At 50.7% G+C, this 22,006-nt stretch overlaps 2 protein-coding genes across 8 annotated transcripts in view; one reads left to right on the forward strand and one right to left on the reverse strand.

Moving 5' to 3' along the window:
• Positions 1 to 577: 577 nt before the first annotated feature.
• On the forward strand, positions 578 to 2,930 carry GPX4 (glutathione peroxidase 4; the record flags this gene model as incomplete). Its single annotated transcript, XM_085311436.1, has 6 exons — positions 578 to 696; positions 995 to 1,139; positions 1,342 to 1,493; positions 1,766 to 1,790; positions 2,193 to 2,252; positions 2,649 to 2,930. Coding segments are annotated over 6 exons (534 nt in total), but the record flags the coding sequence as incomplete, so codon positions are not given.
• Positions 2,931 to 4,463: 1,533 nt separating this feature from the next.
• Positions 4,464 to 22,006, reverse strand: part of SBNO2 (strawberry notch homolog 2) — a 74,730-nt gene continuing 57,187 nt past the window's right edge. For 6 of the 7 annotated variants that reach the window (XM_085311463.1, XM_085311464.1, XM_085311465.1 and 3 more), the window contains 20 exons: positions 21,493 to 21,598; positions 20,781 to 20,934; positions 20,179 to 20,355; positions 19,429 to 19,526; positions 16,910 to 16,992; positions 15,629 to 15,829; positions 14,893 to 15,068; positions 14,541 to 14,672; positions 14,117 to 14,252; positions 13,280 to 13,392; positions 12,351 to 12,422; positions 11,717 to 11,825; positions 11,416 to 11,490; positions 10,888 to 11,031; positions 10,549 to 10,643; positions 9,916 to 10,008; positions 9,563 to 9,694; positions 8,957 to 9,033; positions 8,570 to 8,760; positions 4,464 to 8,096 (listed from right to left, as the gene is read on the reverse strand). In XM_085311463.1, coding sequence (XP_085167589.1) covers positions 7,474 to 8,096; positions 8,570 to 8,760; positions 8,957 to 9,033; positions 9,563 to 9,694; positions 9,916 to 10,008; positions 10,549 to 10,643; positions 10,888 to 11,031; positions 11,416 to 11,490; positions 11,717 to 11,825; positions 12,351 to 12,422; positions 13,280 to 13,392; positions 14,117 to 14,252; positions 14,541 to 14,672; positions 14,893 to 15,068; positions 15,629 to 15,829; positions 16,910 to 16,992; positions 19,429 to 19,526; positions 20,179 to 20,355; positions 20,781 to 20,934; positions 21,493 to 21,598 — 2,987 coding nt within the window. In that variant the 3' untranslated portion in view covers positions 4,464 to 7,473. The remainder of the gene's footprint in view (positions 8,097 to 8,569; positions 8,761 to 8,956; positions 9,034 to 9,562; positions 9,695 to 9,915; positions 10,009 to 10,548; positions 10,644 to 10,887; positions 11,032 to 11,415; positions 11,491 to 11,716; positions 11,826 to 12,350; positions 12,423 to 13,279; positions 13,393 to 14,116; positions 14,253 to 14,540; positions 14,673 to 14,892; positions 15,069 to 15,628; positions 15,830 to 16,909; positions 16,993 to 19,428; positions 19,527 to 20,178; positions 20,356 to 20,780; positions 20,935 to 21,492; positions 21,599 to 22,006) is intronic. The other variant, XR_014896645.1, reaches the window with a different exon arrangement.

The following is a 22,006-nucleotide window of genomic DNA, read 5'->3' on the forward strand; positions in this document are numbered from 1 at the left end:
GCTCTGCTTAAGCTGCTGATGTCGCASTTGTCTGGGCCTGACTGCACAGGGTGAGGAAACCTGGGAGAGGGGTGATGCGGGGAGGCTCTGCCGGGGCCACTCCCCCGGCTCCATCCTGCACCCAGGATGGATCGTGGGGTTGTAAGACCTAGCGGGCAGCAACACCGGCAGTGTGCAAGTCTTAAGTTGCGCTGCGTGGGAGAAAAGAGGAGCTGAGAAAGTAGTTTGGGAAAATTGTAATTTAGCTGGATTGTCATGCCTGGCGGGTGGACCAGCTGACATGCAGCGCGTGGGTCATCTGGGGCACCTGACAGCAGGGAGCCGCCAGAGCACATGATGGAGGCCCGTCTGGCACACTCAGCTTCTGCTTCACCAGTCCTGAGATGAGCAGCCAGTAGAGAGGGGCGCTGCTATGGAGGGTAGGGATGGAAACAGCCAGCCATCAGCATGGGGGCACAGACACAAACTCTTGCTGTGACATGACTCTCTGCTGGTCTCTTGCTGGAGCTGAGCTCACCTTAAACCTGGAGAGGATGCACTGCTGGGCTGTGCTGGGATTGCTGGGGAGGAAAGCTGATGGCAGCTCTCCGCTCTCTTGCAGTGTGCGCAAGTAGATGACTGGCACACTGCCAAATCAATCTACGACTTCCATGCTCAAGACATAGATGGCAACATTGTCTCCCTGGAGAAGTACAGGTAGGAGTGAACGGGGTGGAATCTACTTGTCCTTGGTAACGTGGTACGCAAGTGCGGGGGGGGGGGAAGCTGGTGCCCTTGGGCCCTAGAGGGGGAAGCGCTGTTCAAAGGTTAATAGCTGCACCAGGCAGCAGTGACTAAGCCACAAAGGGAGCTTGTGTAACATGGGAAAGGCTGCATAGAAGGCAGCTTGTTTATAGGCTGTCTTCCCCACTCGCTGGACCCTTCACAGAGAGGACAGGTGAGGGGCCTGTCTAGTCCTGTTAGGAGAATTGCTTCTGATTCTTTACTTTTTCAGAGGCTTTGTCTGCATCATCACCAATGTGGCTTCAAAATGAGGAAAAACAGAYGTAAACTACACTCAGCTTGTTGATTTGTACGCCAGATACGCTGAGAGGGGTTTACGCATCCTGGCATTTCCCTGCAACCAGTTTGGAAAACAGGTATATGGGAGCACCTGAAGGCAGCCCTGGAGCCCCACACARGGGCAGCTCTTGTGGGTCCGCTTGGCCAGCTGGGCTCTGCGTGGCTCCCCAGAACACGAGAGGAGCCCATACAATACCCGTGTGCCAGCAGAGCCATGGAGTTTCTCTGCTAAATGGGAAGAGGCTTATGTTACAGTGCCCTGTCTTTTGCCTTCCTCAGGAACCAGGGGACAATGCTCAGATTAAGGCATTTGCTGAGAAGTACGGAGTGAAGTTTGACATGTTCAGCAAGATCGATGTCAATGGGGACAATGCCCTTCCGCTATGGACATGGATGAAGGCACAGCCTGCAGGAAGAGGCACCCTGGGCAAGTGAGTGTTGGAAAGGGGAATCATAGAAACCACCCAGCCTGCCTGGTGCTGCTGGAAAAGCTCGCGGGGCTGAGAGCAGACTTCAGCAAGCACTGCCAGGCAGCCCTGGAGCCTGTCCAGGGCCAGGGCAGCCCTGCAGCGGGGAGGGAGGCGTGGGCTCTGGACTGCTCCATCCGTGCTGGGCAGTGAGGCCAAGGCTGATAGAAACAAGTGGCCTGGCTGCAACAAGAGGATTTTTTTCCATCAGTCTCACTTTATCTTTTTTCTTCTAGTGCAATAAAATGGAACTTCACTAAGGTAGGACACGTCTGCCTGCTCCTGGGCTCTGGCTGCATTATGGTCAAACCCTCACCCTGTGGTAGGCGGTGGGGGGTGCAGGGAGAAGGGATCCTTGTGTATAGGCTCTGCTCTGTGCAGTTACCCCAGCTGCGGGGGCTGGCCTGTCCAAAGGGCCAGCTGCACTATCCCGGACCCTGTGCTCAGAGACCCTTACAAGCCTCCAGCTTGTGTGATCTCCAGCCCTGTCCCAGTGAGGCAGTACGAGCAGAGCTGTGAGCAGGGTTGCCAGGGTGCCCAGCTCCTCTCCGTAGGCAGGATTTGCCCCCAGCCTACCCCCTGCTGTAAGCAGAGCCCTGGGCTGCAGAGCCCCAGTGTTACAGCTGCTGCCAGACTCACTTGGGTGCTTCTTCACTTCCACAGTTCCTCATTAACCGTGAGGGCCAAGTCGTGAAGAGATACAGTCCTATGGAGGATCCCTACGTAAGTCTCCGGCTGGGGCGGTTCATGTTGCCGTTCTGCCTGGCCGCCAGTTCCAGCTACGGCACCGAGCTACCGGAGAAGGGGGGGAAGCATGATGGTACCAGCTGCTCTCGTGGATCACGTCCGCGATTGAACGCAGCAGTGCTGGGGCTGCCTGTGGAGGACTGTTGATCCAGAGGAGGCTCTGCTGCACCGCTGTGTTTTCTCCCTCCCTTGCCTTGGGGAAGCAGAGGCCTCTGTGTCCTGGAAACAGAGGGGGTGGCAGTGGCGGCGGGGAGGGATGTGGGTCTGGCAGCCCTTCAGCCTGCTCTGGATGGCGTCCGTCACAGACGGGGTTCTCGCACGTTCTTGGGGCAGCGATGCGCTCACAGCACGACGTTCCCTTCCTCTCCACAGGTTATTGAGAAGGACCTACCTACCTACCTGTAGACTTGCTCATCTCACCCCCGTGCTGTCCCTTCTGCCCAGCACTGGCTCTCCTGCTCCCTGTGGAGTCTTCTCTTCTAGCCCAATGACGGTCTGTCTTTAAGCCAGCTTGCTGGTGAGGCAGACCTGAAGATTTGGCGTGCACCTGTTGGAGGAAGGCTTCACAGGGCTGGTGGCCTCTGCTGGGCAGCCCTTCTCTATAGTTGCGAAGCAGCATCTGACACCTCATTGCAATAAAGTTACTGGAAATGACTGGTCCTGGCTGGCTGGTATGGCAGAGAGCGGTGAATGGGCTGCYCTGCTCTCCCAGGGCTGCTGCCATGGGAGCAGGGAGAAAGCAGGATTTTGCTGGGGAGCTAAGACCTTATGCAACTCCTGCCTCAGCACAGCAGAGCTGATCCCAGCAGGGATAATCCTCATTAGTGCTGATGGGGGAATTACATACAAATCCTGGGTCAGTCAGAGCATCAGAGGGGATCACATGGAAAAAGGCAAAACAGGGTGAARGAGTGCGTGTATCCACTCTGCAGCCATGGGGGGGAGCCAGTCCTCTTGCTGGAAGGCAGATGCGATCCCTCTTCCTCAGGGGAGCTTGCAGGATCTGGTAGTTTCCCTCTGCTGGAGGGAGACTGGGTTGGGGCCTGAAGGCAAGTGAGGTTATAGGCAAAAACCCCTGGGCACTTAATGTGCTGGCGACCCTAATGCATCTCCTGGGCCTGGCAGGGCAACAAAACAGCCTGTTCTAGCTGTGGCGTAAGCTATGGCCAGAAGCAGCTAACGCAGAAGAAAAAAGTGGTGCTGGGCCATAGTGAAATACCTTGTTCAACAGACTTATCCAAGGTGCACGGGTGCATCCAAGCATCTCAGCAAAGTTGGTGCCTGCAGCGGTCCAGCACTGTCCGGCCAAATCCATGATGAAGTGGCCTCTTTGGCAGGAGGTGGGAGAGACGGTTTAACGGACGCCTGCGCAGGTGCCTGTGCTGCGCTGCAGCTCTGTGTGAGAAGCAGGCAGCTGCCCCTGGGAGGGTGCTGGGCCTCTCCTGGCACCGCAGTGCTCACATCAAACCCAGCTCCGCGGGCCGGGCGGGGGGAGCCCTGTGCATAGCGTGTGGCAGGGGTAAAGTCGGGGAGCAGCTCCCAGGCTGGGACTCCGGGGAGCGTTGTGCTGCCGGCTGGCCGGCCGGCACACAGCAGCGGTGGGGGGATCGTGCTCCGCCTGCCTGTCCGCTCCGCTCTCTGCAGCCGCCCCGGCAGCGCCGAAAGCCCCAGCTGCGGTTGCACAAGGGCAGGGYATGACCCGCTTCAGTACTACAAGCGCCCCGGCTCACAGATCCACCTCCAGCTGGGATAAAGAGGGCTGCTACTGCCTGGGCAGAAGAGATCTCAGAGCCACATTAGGTGACTAAGCAGAAACAGCTCATGCTGGAGGACAGGGCCTGTACTTTGGCTCCTTTTAGCCACATTTTTTCCAGCAAAGCCAGGAGAAAGTAATGGTGCAGGGAGCAGCTTGCGTCGGGCTGGGGTGTGGCCGAGCTCCCACGCTCAGCTGGTGCCCGGGAGGATCCCCCACGGCACGGCGGGGCCCCGGCTCCCCCCGGAGAAGGATTCTTGCATGGGACAACAGTCCTGGACGTACCCCCACCGCTTCAGGGACACGGTGGACAAACTCATGCTGTCAGCRGGACCACGGCCCTTGGATCCACACCAGAGATGGGATCCTAGGGCAAGTCTACACATCTGGACAGGCAGACAGACAGACAGACAGAGCTGGGACTTACAGAAATCTTGTATGTGGCTTCCTTTCCATTTTTACTGAGCAGAATGAAAAATTATCCTTTTGAGGCAAGTAGAAAATTTAGGAATTATTAGTCAAAGGCACATATTCTAAAAAAAAAAATCTCTTTACATATATACATCTCAATTAATTATAAATACACATAGAAAAACAAAGGCAAACAACAAGCAGATTAAAAAGTGCTAACGAAAAGTTTTAAGGGAGGAAGAAAAAAGGGACTCATTTAAAAATACATACAATCAGTAGGACAACTGCATAATAATTTAGTTAAAAGATATCGTTACATATTATTAACCCTGACAAAAAACACAGGATCGGGACAGGGAAGAATTTCCTTGAAGGTGCTCTCTGTCTTTCCAGAGATCAGGGAGGGGGAATTGCATATATTTTAAAAGTAACATCAACAAAGCCACCAGATAAGACTCCAGGTAACGGTGCTCTGCTTCCTCCCTGGGGAGAGGCGTCTGGCGGAGGGTGCCTAGAGTGAGAATACCTTGTCGCTATTCCTGAGTTTAAGCCTTTTTGAAATGGGTTTTTCTTGGCGTCCGTTTTTCTGCTGCTGCTGAGAATTCAGCAAGCGCCAAGCGAATGAACCAGGACGGGGCGAAGCCGGAGCCGGCGGTCCCCTCCAGGTTCTCCATGAGTGTTGTGAACTGGGAAGCACTTTAAATAGAGCAACACGTGGGGCTGGGGGAAGGGGCAACGGGCAGCCCTYGCCCTGCTCGGGACTAGGAAAAGGCTGTTGTGTCACCATGAGACAGGGGTGATCCTAGGATCTGGGGGAACCCCCCCAGGGCGCTCTGCCCAGAGAAGTGCCGGGGAGGGCTTCTGATCTTTGGTGTTTACTTTGAGGTAAGGAGCTTTCCTTGAATCCTAGTCAAGCGCTGCCCCCGAGCAGCCCTGTCTGCAGCAACACGCTGGGCCCTGCCTGGCACTGCCACAGCTCTTCCCAGGCTGGAGGAAGGGCTGGCAGGAGGCAGGTGCTGGCTGGGGGAAAGGTGGGGTAAAAATAAGCCTCCAAAACAAAGGGGAAGGGTCACAACCAGGCCAGCCTCCAAAACCAGCCACGGTCTAACGCACTGGGGAAGGCGGATCCTGTCTTAGCGCGAGCACCGACGCTGCTGGGACTGGTTTGAAGCACTTCCCAACAGCAAGCCGGGCACTCAGCTAGTCTCATGCTGGAGGGTCAAGSCTCTTCGCCTGGAGGTGCAGAATCAACCAGGCACATGCAAAAAGTGCCAGCACTTTCAAGACTGACCTGTCAGGGCACGGGGGGGACTCCAGCAGAGGCTACTCCCCTGAGTGGGCCTCCTTCCCCAGGTCCCTCTCCAAGGAAGGGCTGGGCCAGACAGGGCAGATCTTAAGTCTTTCCCTGGAAAATATCCTGGTGCTGCTTCCAGGAAATACCTAGACAATCCAAGGCAGAGAAAAGAAACACAGCAGAAGGAAGGCTTGCGGAGGAGCTGCCAGGGCCCAGAGTATTCCTGCCAGCAGGCAGCTTCCTGCCAGGCTCCTTTGATTAAAAACAGAAAACAAAGGACAATTTCCCCGGGACCTGCCGAGGTTGAGACGCTTCTGAAACAGCAGCCGAGTGCCTGGGGATGGTGGCAGGGGTGGCTGGAGGCTACACATGTCCTGGAGAGAAAGCAGCTCCCCCAGCCGCTCCTGGCCTGACCTGCTGCTTAACAGGCAGTTGGGTTATCTGGGGCAGTGCTTTGCAAAGCAAATACTCGCTCTTTGGTATTGGAGGCTGGATTTGCAGCATGAGCAGCAATACTGCACAACTCCGGTGCTTGCAAGGGACCTCAGCCCTTTTGGGACCTTGCAGTGCTCTCACTGAGATCAGTCGTGGCTGGGCTGGCTCACCAAGATCCAGATACCCACATCTGTGTCCGTGGTCCTGCTGAGGACAAGCCATGTAGAACAGGACTAGTGGCCAGACAGAAGGACACTACATGATAGCTATTTAGAAAAAGCATGGGAAGCCAGAGATGCAGCAATGTGCAGGGCTGAGGTGCAGGCTGGCCAGGGGCTGAGACAGGTTGATGGGACACACAGCCCTTCTGCTTCAGGAAATCCTCCATATGGTCCCAGCACAGCTGAGCTCACTGCACAATACTGACAAACACGGCACTGGGGCAGACAGCTCCTGCCCTCTCCTGCGGAGCTCAAGCAGCCCCAGAGTGTCAGGATCCCTTCCCAGGGAAGGCAGAGCAGGAACAGTTTTGCTTCTCTCAACTGAGTCTGTTCAACCCTGCACAGACGGACACTAGCTCAGTGGCTCCCAACTACTCTGGGACATCACTACGTTCCCCTTCACATCTGCCTTCATGCTCAGCTCTCCAGAGCCCAGTGTTCAGTGCAGCCTCAAGGTGCACAGCAGCGCTGGTGCAGCCCAAGAGGAAAGCAGGCACTGGCCAGTGCAGATACAGCTTGGTCAGGCGGCTGTCAGGAGCAGACAGGGCTCTCCAACTTTAGTAATGGACCAGCGCTTCAGTCATCAGATTGTTTTGAGACCAGATATGATCCTGCCCAGTTCAGTAACGAACTGGTGCAGTCAGCAGCTGCTGCAGACCTCTGGGCTGGAGGGCTGGGGAAGGGATAAGCCAGTCTGGAAAGCTCAGTAGTTTACAGGGGGACAAGCATGGAGAGGAGGGAATGTCTCCCCTCTGTCCTACAGGGGCACTGACCTTTGAGCAAGACTTGGACACAGCAGAGACCATCAGTCAAAATCAGCTGAGGTTGGCAGCACTCAGCTCCTCCCAAGCGCATGTTATATACAAATCTATACATGCGTGACTGTATATTATATATAAATAAACTTTGCTTTAAGGAACTATAGTTTTTTCTTTCTTTTCCCCTTAAAAACAGAAGTGGATCAGTCCAAACCAGTAGAAAAGCCAGGGCTCCCCAACTCCCATCTTTGCACCAAAGGATATGGATCCACAGCCGTTGAGCAGCGCCTGGTTTGCCCAGCGCTATGCTGGGATCAGCTGGTTTTCAGAAGTCAGAGAAAGGCCCACTAAAATGGATCACACTCTGGCGCTCCTGGGACAGCATGTTCTCTTGGGGAGCCACATTTAACGTCCTCAGCATCTCCTCCAGTATCTCTCTAAAATTGATATTCCCATTCTGCTGGACAAAGTCTTCCTGCTGCTGCTGCAGTGTATGCAAGGGTCCAGGGTGAGGGAGAGGCAGATGTTCGTGCAGCGGGGAACTCAGAGGCATGTTCCCCTCCAGGACTGGGGCTGGAGTCTTGAAGGCAGAAGGGTGGCTGAAGTCAAAGGGTAACCCGTGCTGCTGGTGTGGCTGGAGAACAGGCTCTGAGGGGAAGCACAAAGCGCCAGGCTCTGGGTTCATCGCCACATCAGGGATGCTGTTACTGGGAGGGCTGTAGGTCAGGTCCAGGATCTCGTCCTGGTGCAGGGAGTGCCTGGGCAGGGGGAACTTGGGCCCTGCCTGTGTGAGGTCCAGCGGCTGTGGCAGGATGTGAGGTGGAAGGGAGAAYGGCAGGCTCTGCTCTTGGGCCAGGAGGAGTCGGCTGTGCTTCCGCTTCACGTTCTCATCCATCTGCTTCAGCTCCTCCAACACTTTACGAACACAGCTCTCGGGGATCTTTATCCCTAGGGGAAAAGGATGGGTCAATCTCCAAAGCACATTGTGAAGGGAACCGGAGGGGGACAGAGGCATGAGCACTCCAGCCTCCAGCCCATTTGCCTAGTACACTCCCAACCTGCTCCACCTCTTGGCTGGGCTGTGGAGCAGGGAGACAGGGCTGCACCTGGAGCCAAGGCAGCTCCAAGGCAAGCCTGTACCATGCACCAACAGTGTTGCTTTCAGAGTCATGACTGGACAACTCAGGCCTGGCTGGTACCCTCACACCTGGTGCCCAGAGGAGATATACCACCACTGGGCAGAAACAAACATGTCAGGGGAGCCCCAGCTGCCTTCTTTCCCATGGGATCACCTGAGCAGCAAGTGCTTCCTGCCTGGCACCTAGCCCTGTTTAGAAGGGAAATTTTGGAAGCAGGCAGCTGAATCCCTTCTTCCTTTTCTTAATATGTCCTGCCCCTTCCCTTCCCAGCTAGTCACCCACCGACTTGTTTCTTTTTCTCCTTGGTCTTGAGGCGGACAATCTGCAGATAGCTGGTGCTAGTGATATCTGCCATGATGCTGGCAATCTTGCTCCAGACCCGCAGCAGGGCGCCACACAGCATGTAGTAGTGACGCAGGCGCATGCCCTGGAAGCACTCCTTCCCCTCCTGGATCAGCTTGCAGCTCCTGTTCCTGGAGGGAAATTTGGGGGAAAATAACCTGAGTCAGCATAGGCTCCTACGGCAGAGCAGGACCCCTGTTGCAGCCTCCCCAGTACGGCCCTTCCCCACTGTCTCCTCAGTGYCAGCCCCAAAGGGCTCTGCCTTGCGGAGGGCGGACCGGTCTTCCCCTCTGAAAACAGGGAAGATTTGGGCTGTACATCTCTTACCAAGCAGCATGGTTACACTTCTTCAAGGAGAAGTGGTAACTGCTCTCCCAGTGCTCTTTGGCCTCCTCAGGCAGCACCTGCAGAAGAAACCATTACAGAGGTAATGTGTATTTGTAATTTGTAATTAATAAAATAATGTAATTTCCATTGCTCAATGTGCAGCTGAGGGTTGAAGCCTAGCGCTGGGAGTCAGGACATGTGGGTGCTGCTATCAGCTCTGCCAGACCCTCAGCAAGACTATGAAGAGCTTACAGTAACTGTCCTTCCAAAGCACAATTTATTCTCATGCTTGCTTCCCCACTCTTCTTGCTTTGGAGCAGGACAGGGACAATGAGGAAGCCAGGTAGCCACAGTGATAAGCACCCTGCCTGCCAGAGGAGTGAGAGGACAAACATTTCATGCACTCCCAGGGGCACTAGGAGACATTGCCAACCTGTCGGAGTCAGCCAGTAGCACTGACAGGGAAGGACAGCTTAGCCTGGGGCCAGGGCTGAGCCATGTGTGCCCAAAGAAGGCAGCACTTGTGCTGCAGAGGGGCTCCATTTGGCAAAGCCTGCACAGAGAAAGAGGCCTTTCCTTCTCRCCACGCTGGAGGGCTGCACCTACCCGCCGGTACTTTTTGTGCAGGCTGTCCAGGCTCTCAGGCTGACTTTGCTTCCCAATATTTGGCTTGTAGAGGATGAAGTTCTTCCCGCGGCTCTGCTCTGCCAGCAGACATGTGTGTTTGCATCCTCGCATCTGTTGGGATAAGGCTAGTAGTTATGGTCACAGCTTCTCTTCCCAAACTCAGACTCCTCTGAACTAACCCCTTCCTTCCTGTCCCCACAGTGCAGGCATCTCCCAGCCCCCAGTAAGAGGTCACGCATAGACCAAGGGCCTTTTACAGTCACAGYAGACCACCTCCTGCTGGAGTCATTCTCCAGGCTTTGGTACCACCCTGGCAGAACTCAGGGACCTACCCGGTAGGAGAGATAAAACCCATCGAAAGATCCCGTCAGTTTGAGTGACTTCTCATAAGCTTCCTCCCACTTCAAGCCTCTGTCGACACTGATCTAAACAGGGACAAACAGAAGGATTCTGTAATTCTAGAGCACAGGATAAACTCAGACTATCCCACAAATCACATCCCAATACATACTTGGTGCAGCTACAGCCTAGAATCAAGGTGCTGTTGGTACCTCAAGGACATTGCCACAGATGGGACCAGAGTCCAGAGGGCCCCAGGGTTCCTGTCTTCCAGGGGAGCAGAGCTCCAATGACTGAGAGCCCCAGGCCCTCCCACTGCAGCCAGAAGGCTGTGCAAGTTGGTGATGAGGGTGAAGGCAGGGCCAGGGGGGCCAGTGTAGCGCCGACATAGTCTGCCAGACTGCACTCCAGGCTATGGCAACCCCACGCCCTCAGGGAAGGACAAGGGCTGTCCTTAGCTCCTATGTGTAACTCCGAGCACTAAGGACCACCCATAACCAAGGCAAATAAGATAGAAACATGATATACAGTTGTGAGGTGGAGGGAGGAGGCCAGGGGCTCACAGCCCCAGACTGGGATGCACTGGAGAAGGCTGGACTGCAGAGAGTGCTGTGCAGGCTGCCTACCTTATAAAACACGACCTGCCCATCTTGTGGGTGTCCAGGGGTCAGGAAGACTTCCTTGCTCTCCTCGTAGATCTCATCCACTCCGGGGGCTAAATCTGTAGCAGGAGGAAAGATTGAAACACATGCCTTTGTTTAGCACATTAGATCCAAGACCAGCCCTCATTCTCTCTCCATGGCATCTCCTCTYCTTGCAAAGGAGTCTCAGGTTTTGTGCTGAGTGGGGCTGGGACAGTGCAGCATCTGAGAGGGCCGTGGGCACAGCATGGTGCTGGAACAGCCAGTACTGGGAGCCTCAGGGATGCAGCAGGGAGAGGTCTGGCCACTTGTCTTTCTCCTTACCTAGTATGCCCATGTCATATTTGCCCTCCTTCTTGTCCTTTTCAATCAGGTAGTCAAAGGTGTCAGAGAAGTACTGGAAAAGCATGTTCTGCTTGTCCACCTCTAGACCCAGGATCCGGTTCAGGAACTTGGTGATGGAGCGATCTGCAAGAGCATGGAGCGTCAGGGAATGTGGTGTAGCCAGGCAAAAAACCCACCACCACATTCCCAAGGAGACTCATTCAACACCCAAATACCACCATTTCCTGGATGGCAGCACAGCACTAATTCACAAGACAGCAGTCCAAGAACCCATTAGTCCAGGCTGCAGGCAGCAGCTAGGCTGCTGCAGGAAAATGTCATTTGTGGTGCTGGCTGATTACCACAGCAGTTCTTCCAACAGTCAGAGGGCTGCATCCTTGCATCCTGCATCAGCTGCACAGCAAACCCCTCAAGGCTGTACTCCAGTGCAGATGGACCTGGGAGGCTATGACACCTCCATCTCTTTCACTTCCCCTTCACAACAGGCTGAAACAAATTGACACATACCCTTCTCCACTGAGATGGCGCCATACTTCATCTGATTGCAGCAGATCCCCACAGAGATGAGGCTTTGTTTCATTTCTGGAATGGCAGAACACAGCTTTTGAGTTTTAGGATAGAACCTCCCCTCCCCTCAACCATCCTGCGGGGCTGCCTCCCCTCCAGCTATGCCCATTATCCCACAGCTAAACATGTCCCACACCCATCTTCCATCCAGCCTGCTGCTCAGCTCTGCAAGTGTCTCAAACCTGAGACAGACCCACTCAGCAATACACAAGAGTAACTCGAGAGCTTGTAATATTCTTACCTTGAAAAAATGAAGCTTCTCCTCTCTCATAGCCCTTGGGTACAGGAACCTTGTTCTCTGTGTGGTTGAGGATGGTGGAGAGGACTCTGTCTAGTGCTTTAGCCCCATACTGTGAAAGGAGACAAGAGTCATGCCTGGGACGAACCCTGCAGCCTACATTGTCAGCTCAGCAATGGACTGAGTATGTTACAGCATTTCTGCTGGCACTGCAGAGAAAGCCATCGCCTCCAACAAAGGCCACTGAGCTGGCTGTGCCAAGGGGGAAGCCGCGTGTCAGGGGCCTTGTCCATCCCTAGGCTATCTGTACAGGAACTTGCAAGCCCTCACACAGCCCTGACACCACTTCCCTTTAGGACAGAGGCAGATCACCCAAGTGCCCTCCTCAGCTTCCCCTGGAAGCTGGGAACACAAGCCTCCCACCAGTGGGGCACTCAGATGCCTAGTGCTTGTATTAACTGGTTCTGTATGCTGTAGTTGGGCTACCCACAGAGCTGCACGCTTGATGCTTGCTAGGCCAGATCCTGCCTGCAGATGCCAGCAATGACCTTCGTATGCCCAGTTTCTACTGAAGGGCACTTGCTAACTGTTTCAGCCCATCTTTGGCTGAACTTCCCTGCAAACAGCTACAAGTTACCTTATTCTCAAAGTTGTACTTGCTGAGGTCTCGGGATTCAGTGGCTCTTCGGTCTCCATGAGTTAAGGCACCCTGGGAAAACAGACCAAACAAAAAGCTCTTCAGAAGAGTAGGAAGGACTAATTAGAGTAACAACAAAATAGATATCAATTATCCTGAGAAAAGAGCCATCCCTGTAAGCAACATTTCCTGGGCATTTCAGATGATGGCCTCTAACCAGCTCAACAGCATCCATTAGGTATTAACAGGATTGTTGGAGATTATCAAGCAACATTTCTTCTGTTTCCCTAGTTACCTCCAGAACACTGAAATTGCTACTTTTTCCTACACATTTCTGAGACATCACGTTCCATTTAGCTCTTAAGATGTGACAACTTGTTAAACCTTAATACAGCAGGCAGGCTGTACGTCACCTACACACTCACAAGTATTTTAGTTCTTAAGTTTTAGCTGTTGCAAATTACCAGAGGAAGGATGATCAAAGTCATCTCGTCTCAGAGATACCAGGATATGAACGCACAGTGGGCAAGCAGTGACCTTCTGAAATATTAAGACCTTCCTAAAGTATTTGGAGATTTATCAGAAACAAAGAAAAATGAAACCGACTGACAAATTGTGGTCATTAATAGTTCTGTTAGCTTTCTGGAAAAGGACGGGTGTAAGTTCTTGTAACGTTGGGGGAATTCCAGCATCTGGAATTGGGTTCTGCTTCCCTGAAATTCCTCCTGTTGCCTTGATTACATATTCTTCTTCACTTCATCCAAATCCCAGAATGTTAAAAGCCTTCTTCATTCCACAACTACAATGCCTTAAGTCAGGGATGATAAAATCCCTCACATCAGTAACACTGTCCATGCCAGTAGGACTATCAAAGCTATTCAGAGAGAATTGGAACTGACATACTTATTTCTTTGTTGCAGGGAACTTACTAGGCTCTCCAGACGTTTTGCCACGATAGACGCAAACCTCCTCTCCCCTGCCAGCTCAGAGATAAGGAAGACATACTCTGGAGCAGAAACCTGATTYGAGCGGTGCGTTCGACCTACAGAGATAAAGTACAGAGTAAAGAAGGGAGTGAAAGGTGAGGCCGGTACAGACTACCTGATATAGGAAGAGAARCTGAGCAGGAGATAAGAGTGCCAAACCAACTATCCACATCATCTTGGTTTCCAAAGGAGATCTCTCTTTGGGATTAAAGGACAGAGGTGCAGTTGCATTCATCACCTTGATGATGCTGAAACCATGTCAGAGCTGAGTTTTTAGTTTTGACCTCTAGCAAGGAGGACTGGCTCCTCCATTTCGAGCTGGTGTGTGGCATTATTTCTTTATGCTCCTGTGGGAACTGACCCTCCCCATCTCCAGAGGTTCTCCAGGATAGAACAGAAATCCTCAGGCACCACTAGGTATGTTTCACAAGGAGGAACCCCTGCTTGCATGCATGGGAAGGCTTCCTGCTTTCCACACTGCAAATAATTTTTGAAGTCAACAGGAACCTTCCCTATTAGATAAGTAAATCACAGCTGCCTCAAGTTTGGATTTCCATTCTGGCAAAATATGGAAGCACTGTGCTCTGAAAGCTACCACCTCAAAAAGCTAAATACCTGTCCCTCTGTCTGCAGCCTAGTTCAGAAGGCCAGGCTAAACACCCCAGGCTCTGCCCAGTTCGGGCGGCTACATGTGCTTTTCATTGCCAGGGCTGCCCAAAGCTGCGTGGTCTGAAATGAACTTGGGGAAGACAACAGTGACAAAGGACACTCAGTTCTCACCAAATTGCTGTATGGCCCGGTCTGCACTCCAGGGCAATTCCAGTGTCATGTGGACCCGGCGTTTCTGGTTTTTCACCCGTCTGTCTGCTTGGAGAGAGATACCTGAGCTGGAGGCCTCGGAAATTATTGCTACAAGCTAAGAGAGAGAAACACCACCAGTGAGAAGGGACAACAAGGTTCCTAGTCATCTGCAAAAGCAGCTACAGAAAACAGCTGAAGACACAAAGATAGCCCCAGATCATGGAAGGGACCTAGGCTTCCTTATCACTTGCCAGCAGAGCAAATAGAAAGCTGCCACGCTTTGTTAGCCTCTGGCCTAAGGCTAGCCAGGCAAAAGCATACAAGACAYCCTTCCTTTCCTCCTGTCAAGGTACTTGCTCCCATGCAGATGTTTGAAGGTTCTTCTAGCTCTAAGCTTACTCACCTTCTCCCCGTTCATAAAACGCTCCTTCTCCTTCAGATTGACGTGGTCTATGGAAAGGCCTTGCTCTGCACGCGACTCAAACATGACAGAGCCATCCGGTCTGCATACTACCCGGCCCTTCCGCCCAGTCATCTGCACATGCAGCACAGAAGAGAGAGACACTCTTAGCAGACGGGAGACACTTACACAATGCAGCATCTTAGGTAAAACAGTGTTTAGGAAGTCAATTCTTAACAGCATTTTCAGGTTGCAAGGAAGGAGAAGAAACTCTCTCTCAGCTGCAACTCCTCTTGCTGGCCCCTTTTCCTGTCACCCACTGCCAGTGAAATCTATTCTTGATTGYGGGATTTACCTCTGCCACATGCTCTGGGCCCCCAAAATGATTGATCAGTTCATCCAAGGTATTGAGAGGTAGCTCTTTTCCCAGTGCTTTTACTTTTGCTAGGAGGTTCTGTTTCATCTTTTCAACATGTTCTAGTTCTCTCAGGCCATGCATCTCTTTTTGGGAAGGCAGCAAGTGAAAATTGCCTGTAATGTAAAATACAAAAGCTCAGAACCACCTGGTGATTGCAAATTGGAAYAGCCAAAAGAAATCAGAAGTTGGTCCCAAAGGGCTTCTAGGGGCACTATCTGATGTGCAGGTAAAGCCTTGCAATAAATGATGCAATAAATTTGCACTTCCACCTTTTTCAATGGAGTAAAAGTAGAGAGTGTGCAGAGCACCTTCTTCTGATTCACTGATGTGAGCAAGTTAATGTGAACTAACCTCACAAAGCCAACTTTGACCATCACAGGATAAAATCTGGCCAAGATTGTAAGGCTATCTCAAGGACAGAAAGAACTTCAACATCCCCAGAACACACCAAAAAAGACCTCCTCACACCAGCTCAACTCTGCAATCCCCTTAGCCAGACACTACAAGGGTTATAGCTAATCTATAACTGTCCATGTTTGCAGGGTACTGGAGCAGGTGGTTTCCTTCATCTATGTTCCTGTACACTGTACACGACGCACTAAAAACTAATGACTCTGGTCCCTGGCTGCCCAAAGCAAGGAAGGAGCAAGCCTTCTGCTGCTGCTCTCCTTACTTCTGTCCTCAGCTGCAAAGCCATTGTAGGTGTGCTCGACGAAGATGACATCGTCAGTCTCAAACACAGACTCTGGGGAAGAGTTGAAGTCACTATCAAGTCCCATGTCGGAGTCAGTGCTGCTGTCATCACTGATCTTGATCACACCAGCAGGGTCACATACACCCTTCAGAGCTTTGGCGCAGCGGCTCTTCTGTTTCCCTGCAAGGGAGAGCGAGTGGTGTCATGCAGGGATCCCCAACCTTGTGTATCCACACAGAAGAGCAAGTGCCAGTTCAGAAAGAAGAGACTAAATCACAAAATAGCTCAGACTGCCTCAGATGAAAGGCTCATCTTGGTGAGACAAAGCCTCTTGGGCACAGGTGGACTGTTAGGAAGGTGGGGAAGAATGAGAGAGAAAAAAAAGGAGACAGAGAGAGAGAGAGAGAGAGAGAGAGAGAAAGAAAGAAAAGAGAGAGAGAGGAAGGAAAAACAAGGCAATCTTTTTCAGGGTTGAAGCTAGTTGCACACACCAGGATGAATTCACAGCCAGCTTTAAGCAGTGTTAGCTCCATAGGGGAAGGAGTCCACAGGCCTGACTGCCCTCAGAGGCACTTGTAGGCAAAGGGAAGGTGCCAGTGTTTTGGTGCTAGCAGCTGGGATGTCATTTGCTTCCAAGCATAGTAAGACATGCCCCCACCATGTGAGAGGGTTCAGAGACCTGTCTGCATGAGCTGCTCTGCAGCAACAACCTGTCAGGACAACCCCCACAATCTGCCTGTGCTGCTATCTCATCCCCTCTTCCACCTTTCCCCCATCCCACTAAGGAAAAAAGCCCAAAACTGTTCTTACCTGCAGCCACAGCCAATGATTTGGCAGGGGAGTATTTTTTTTTCCCAGGACACTTGCCATGCTATAGGTAAGGGGTTGTACAGAACCCCCTCTTGCTGCAAGTGGGCTTCAAATGTGCAGCCAGGACTCTTATGCAATCTGCCCATTAATCTAGGTAAGGAAACAGCTAAGGGAAAGGGGCACAGCTACTGGGCAAGTGGTGGAGGCTAGGAACTATGCTGGTGACAGGGAGGTAGGTTAGGAGGAAGGGAGGAATGACCTAGAGAGCTGCCTTCCTCCAGATGAGAGACAACAGTGATGGGGGATGTGAGGGAGGGCAAACCGAAACCAGGGCAGAGTAGCAAAAAGCATGAAGTGGGGAAAAGGGAAAAAGGAAAAGAAAAAGGTGAGTGGCTGGGGTGAAGCAGCAAGGTAGGAGGTCAGATGCTTGGCAGTGGAGTGTGCTCTTACGTTTTCTTTTAATGCCAGTTCCTTTTTCTCTCTTTCTTTTGGTTGAAGGAAAGTGCTTCTGAATTAGTGATAGAAAGACGCCTCTGAAAGTAAGATGCAAAATTTATTCTAGCTACCAGGAATAGGAACATCTGCTGGTTATCATGTAGCAACGTGTATTTGAGATAGCAGTATATTTCATGAGAGGGGTAAATCCAGCACCACAACTACTAGCACACGATCAGTCAGCAACTGGCACAGCTCAGCTCTCCAAAACTGCAGCAAATCAAACTGAATTTGTTTCACCAAAGGGTTCTGCTGGCAGACCCAAAAGTTAGCCAAGGGAACGTGGTTTGCTCCAGCAGAATCTCAGCCTTGAAATAGGCATGCTGAGTGAAGACTGTGCACTGTAATGCTGGGAAATGCTCCCTGCTGTAACCTCCCTGCTGATGAAGGGAGCAGGGCCATTCCAGGAGATACTGCAACAAAAGCAAAGCATATCCTGGGCACTGTGCTGCCACACGACATGCCAAAGTTGCAAGACCTTTATACAGCAACCAAGAAGGAATTTCTCATGGGACACACTACACTGGGAAGCTGCTACATCACTACAAATCCAGTAAGTCCCAGTGTTCCAGCCCCTCTCCATGCTCTGTGGCCTGACGCTTTGCCTTGCAACTCACAGCAGAGATAAGGTGTAAGGCTGTCTATTACATGTACTTCACTCAGCCCTTTGATTAACTGGACATGGGTCTGCTTGCCCATGAAATAGAGAAAAGTGACAAAATATTGGATAGGTAATAGATTCAAGTGAATGGAAAAATCAAAAGAGGTGGAAATCAAACAAATGCTTCTGTGGGCATTCTGCAAACAAAAGAGCAAATGCTTAAATGCTGACTGTGCTGGATGGGACTGAACCCCCAGTGCAATGAGAAGGCTGTGCTGAATGAGCTCTAGTTAAAAAAAAAATGTTGAAAGCAAGAGCAGAGAGGTATGGACATGACAACTCACCCGTGTGAGAAAGAGGGATTTGTGGGAACCAGGGAGGCGGCTCTAAGACCCTTGATAAGAGACAGCACCACTCCCCGGAGGGCAGAGCTCTGGGCTGGCTGTTACGTAACATGATTACRCGGCACCAGAAAGGGCCCTTTTGTCCTCTCTGTTGAGGCGTTTCAGGGCACGGAATGCAAAAAGTCACTCAGCACTGCAGTCTCCCAGCCATGAGACCTTGCTCATTTTCTGAGTACTTGCACTTCCCCATCTTCTCTGCAAACAGAAGGTTGGGCTTGTATTCACTCACTAAACAATTAGTTTATTTTTAACTCCATTTCTCAGCATCTCTTAAACAACAGCTTATTCCCAGCACACTCCCCAAGAGAAATCCCCTGAAGTGCTGTAAAACCAGGACACTGACTGGAGACTCAGCATATGCCAGGAGACATCCAGTTACCTGGCCAATGCTGGTGGGCAAATAACTCCAGCCTCTAAAACTGGGGACAGAGCTGAGCAGTGTGAGTGATCACTATCGGACTAGCAAACTGTGTTCCTCTGAATTCTGTGATGCGGAAACCAATTCAAGAGACCAAATCTATCCAAGCAGCTGTTAAACCTGCTCCGTGCACTGTCAGCAAACTGATATTTATTTCTCAGGAATAGACTGGAGACAGCATAGTAACACGGCACAAAAATGCCTGAGCATATTGGGAGAATGCTTGGCCCAGGCTGAACACATACCATCTCTGGCATCTCTCTTTGCTTTCACCCACATTAAAAGTCATTCCAAAAGAAGACAGTAACAGCCCTGCTGCCTGCAGGACACAAGAAATGCAACTCAACTATCCCAGTTTTTCATCACCTCTTGTACAGAAACAGCTACATTCATGCGACAGGGTGATATTTTGAAAGGTGCAGAAATGAGGGGAACATAAGCCTCATTCTCTACCAGAAAATTTACCATGAGTTCAACTGCTGGCTTCACTTAAAATACAATCAATTCTCTCCTTAACTATGAATGAAGGCAACACAACCAGCACGCTACAGGATCTGCCAACTGAACAACATGCCTTGCCTCATAGTCATGCTTAAAGACAACACTGAAGAACTAAACTCCTTGGACCGTTCCTTCCTCTCACTGTTCCAGTAATGCCTTCGCACATTATCATCCCTGTCTCTATCATTAAACAAGATGCCCCTGCTCATTTCTTCAGTGTCAAGGGCCATGTTTTCCAGGGTTAGACCCACACAAACCACATCTAAGCTCACATTTCTAGCTCTTCTACACTTGCCATTTCCTTTCCGAGTCAGAACCACAGGAGAGTTTAAAATCTAGAATCTAGTTTATAAAGCCATTTTTACAGAAATAGTGTCCAAAGCCCCAATAAAACATCCTCTGTAYTTGCAGCTTGTTCAAAGTGAACTGTTTATGAAATGCATTTGCAGAACTGCAAATTATAAGCAGCTCGAGGGATAGAGCTTTCCCTAGTATGCCTCCAGCCTCCCACGTGTCCCCTCAGCAAAAACAACGTGGGTATCTAACTCACTCTGCAGCAGAGACGAAACAATTTAGATGCCCATCATTCTCATCTAGGACTTCTCTGGTGCGAGCCTCTCCAGTAGATTGCAGGCCGATGACGATACACTGCAGAGAAACACAAAACACAGCAAAGCAAGACGTCAGTGAGGGCATATCACAGCTGGTGTTAGGGCAAACAGCTACATGCTCTAGAGATTTTGCTTCACAGTTTCAGGGATATTTTCCTTGGATCTCCTCCAAAACACATGCTAGCCCTCTAACAAGGCTCCTGATGAAGACTCATCTTCCAACACCCTGCACTGTACTTCTGCTCACACTACTGAGWGGATGACTCTACTTTCAAAATCTAACCGATTTTCCTAGATAGTTTCTGTCTAAAAATTCCAAACTACATTCAGATGGATGTAATGACAGGGCTATGTCAGAGCTGAAAGATCTGGTAGCTCTTGCAGCCCAAATATGACCCAAAATACTACTTCAAATTAACTGCTGTGTCTACTATATACAAACAGTGGGTAATGGCTCAGAAGATGATGTTGTATTAGCAACCCAGTGTAATTAACTGTGAATATTCTCAGAAACGTAGAGACTACATTTCATTCTGGCTGACCTAGAAAGTGTTTCAGCCATATTTAAAGACATTTGAAATTGTTTTTAAGTCAAGCTGAATCATAATCTCCTTTGGGTTGCAGACTACAAAAACTCACTGATAAAACTGACGGCTGTTGCCATTTGCAGCCAGGCTCTAATACCATACCTTATCCTTTGCCAGCTCGTCCTTGGCAAGCTCAACGAGTCGCCGGACTTTAGCAGCAATGCAGAGATACTTGAAGAAGCGCTGGTGAGCAGACCAGAACTGACCCCACAAGGACTTTCGAGACTCCAAGCCAATCCAGTCAGCTGCCTGCTGAAACACCATCAAGGCCTCTGCCCACTGAAGATGGTACCAAGAAAGGCCAGTTAATATCTTGCTTTTCACTTTCATTACTGCTGTGCATGAAGTTATTAGAACAGTCTGAGGTTTGATAATCCAATTTAAAATCAATATTTTAACTGATTTTAACTGATTAAACAGTTGCTGTGTTAGTCTGTGTTAGTTCTCCCCTTTCTGCACTAGCACAATGTTTTAAGATTGGGTTTCCAAACATGGAACTTTTAAATAGAGGCAAAAAAACATACAATATGATCTATTTAATGTAAGCCGAGTGTGTACACCACTTTCCCCCTTTCTTTCTTACAGATAAGCTAAGTTTGGGGTCATGGCCATGTTCAGGGACCTCAAATTCTCCCATATAACAAGTGGCAATATCCAAAGCATAACTAAACATTGGCCACCCTATTGTAGTGGGGCCAGCTCACCAGCTTTGCTGCTTTATCGTAGACAATCTTGTACTGCTGATCCAGTGGGATCTCCTCTATTCTGAAGGTCACTCCAGTGAAACTGAGTTGCCTGGCAATGTACATTCCACTGACCTTCATGTCCATCGCCACGATCTCCATTGCACCAACTCCCCTGGGAAAGGAAGACAGACAGAGCTGGCTTTGAAATCCCTTTTCTCTGCACAAGGGCAGCACCAGGTAGCTGCATCTGCAGAACGAGACTCTCTCCTGGTGGCTCAAGCTGTCCTCAGACACGCACATGACAGGCATCACATCCACTTCCCAAATGGGAAAATGACTCTTCCAATCTTGCTTCAGTTTGACTTCCTCTAAAAACTTAGAACACAGTGCCCAGCTAAGAAACCCACTGAGATGCACAGCTCTTCTCATTGCTCCAGTCCAGTAGAAGGACCGAGTGACTTTGCTCCTTCTCTGAAAACATCCTAGCTGTGTCTCTTGCTGTTTAAAGGCTGCAACTGGACAGGTACAAAATGTTTAGCCACTACGGACTAGAGGGATGGTGTATTTCTTTTTAATTATCTTTATTTACTTTTTTAGGAGTAAGAAGGAATCCTCCAATGAGTTATAAGGCAGAAACCAATGGGTCAAGGCCAACACTTCTCTCCCTGGGCCAGACAAAGCCTGCCACAAAATGCAAGCCAGGTGGAAAGGGAAGCCAGACATGACCTACCTCTTTTCAATTGCATGCAGGAACTCATCAAATGCTCTGAAAGGGGTGCCCTCCCCCCAGATCCCCAGGCGGCTCATGTAAATCATGTTTTTTGGCTCAGAGGCACCTGTTTGAATAGAATTCACTGTTAGAAAAAGCAGTTGTAAATAGTTGACTCAAGAAAAGTGAACTTATCTTTTTTAAAGGATGGTCATTCACTATTGTGTCATGGAGGATCCAAGGGGCTCTCCAAGCACTGCCCTCTATGCATTAAAAGGGCAAGCAGCATCATTACAGGTTAATTTGGCAAGAGATTAGTCTGTCTTGCCAAAAAGTCACAAAAAAAGGCAGTGACAGAACTTGGGGTAGATCTCAGCATCCTAGCTGCTCTTTAGCACTGTAGTGCAATGTTCTGATGTCATTTGTCTCTTCTTGCACGAACATGTGTTCTCAGCATACATGATCACATCTCAAGGACATCCTTCAGACAGGATGGCAGATCAGAGGTGACTGGCATTTGTTTGCATGTGGTGCC

This window comes from Rhea americana, unplaced genomic scaffold, assembly GCF_003343005.1.
Source record: "Rhea americana isolate MKP2758 unplaced genomic scaffold, rheAme1 scaffold_341, whole genome shotgun sequence".
Classification (NCBI taxonomy): domain Eukaryota; kingdom Metazoa; phylum Chordata; class Aves; order Rheiformes; family Rheidae; genus Rhea; species Rhea americana.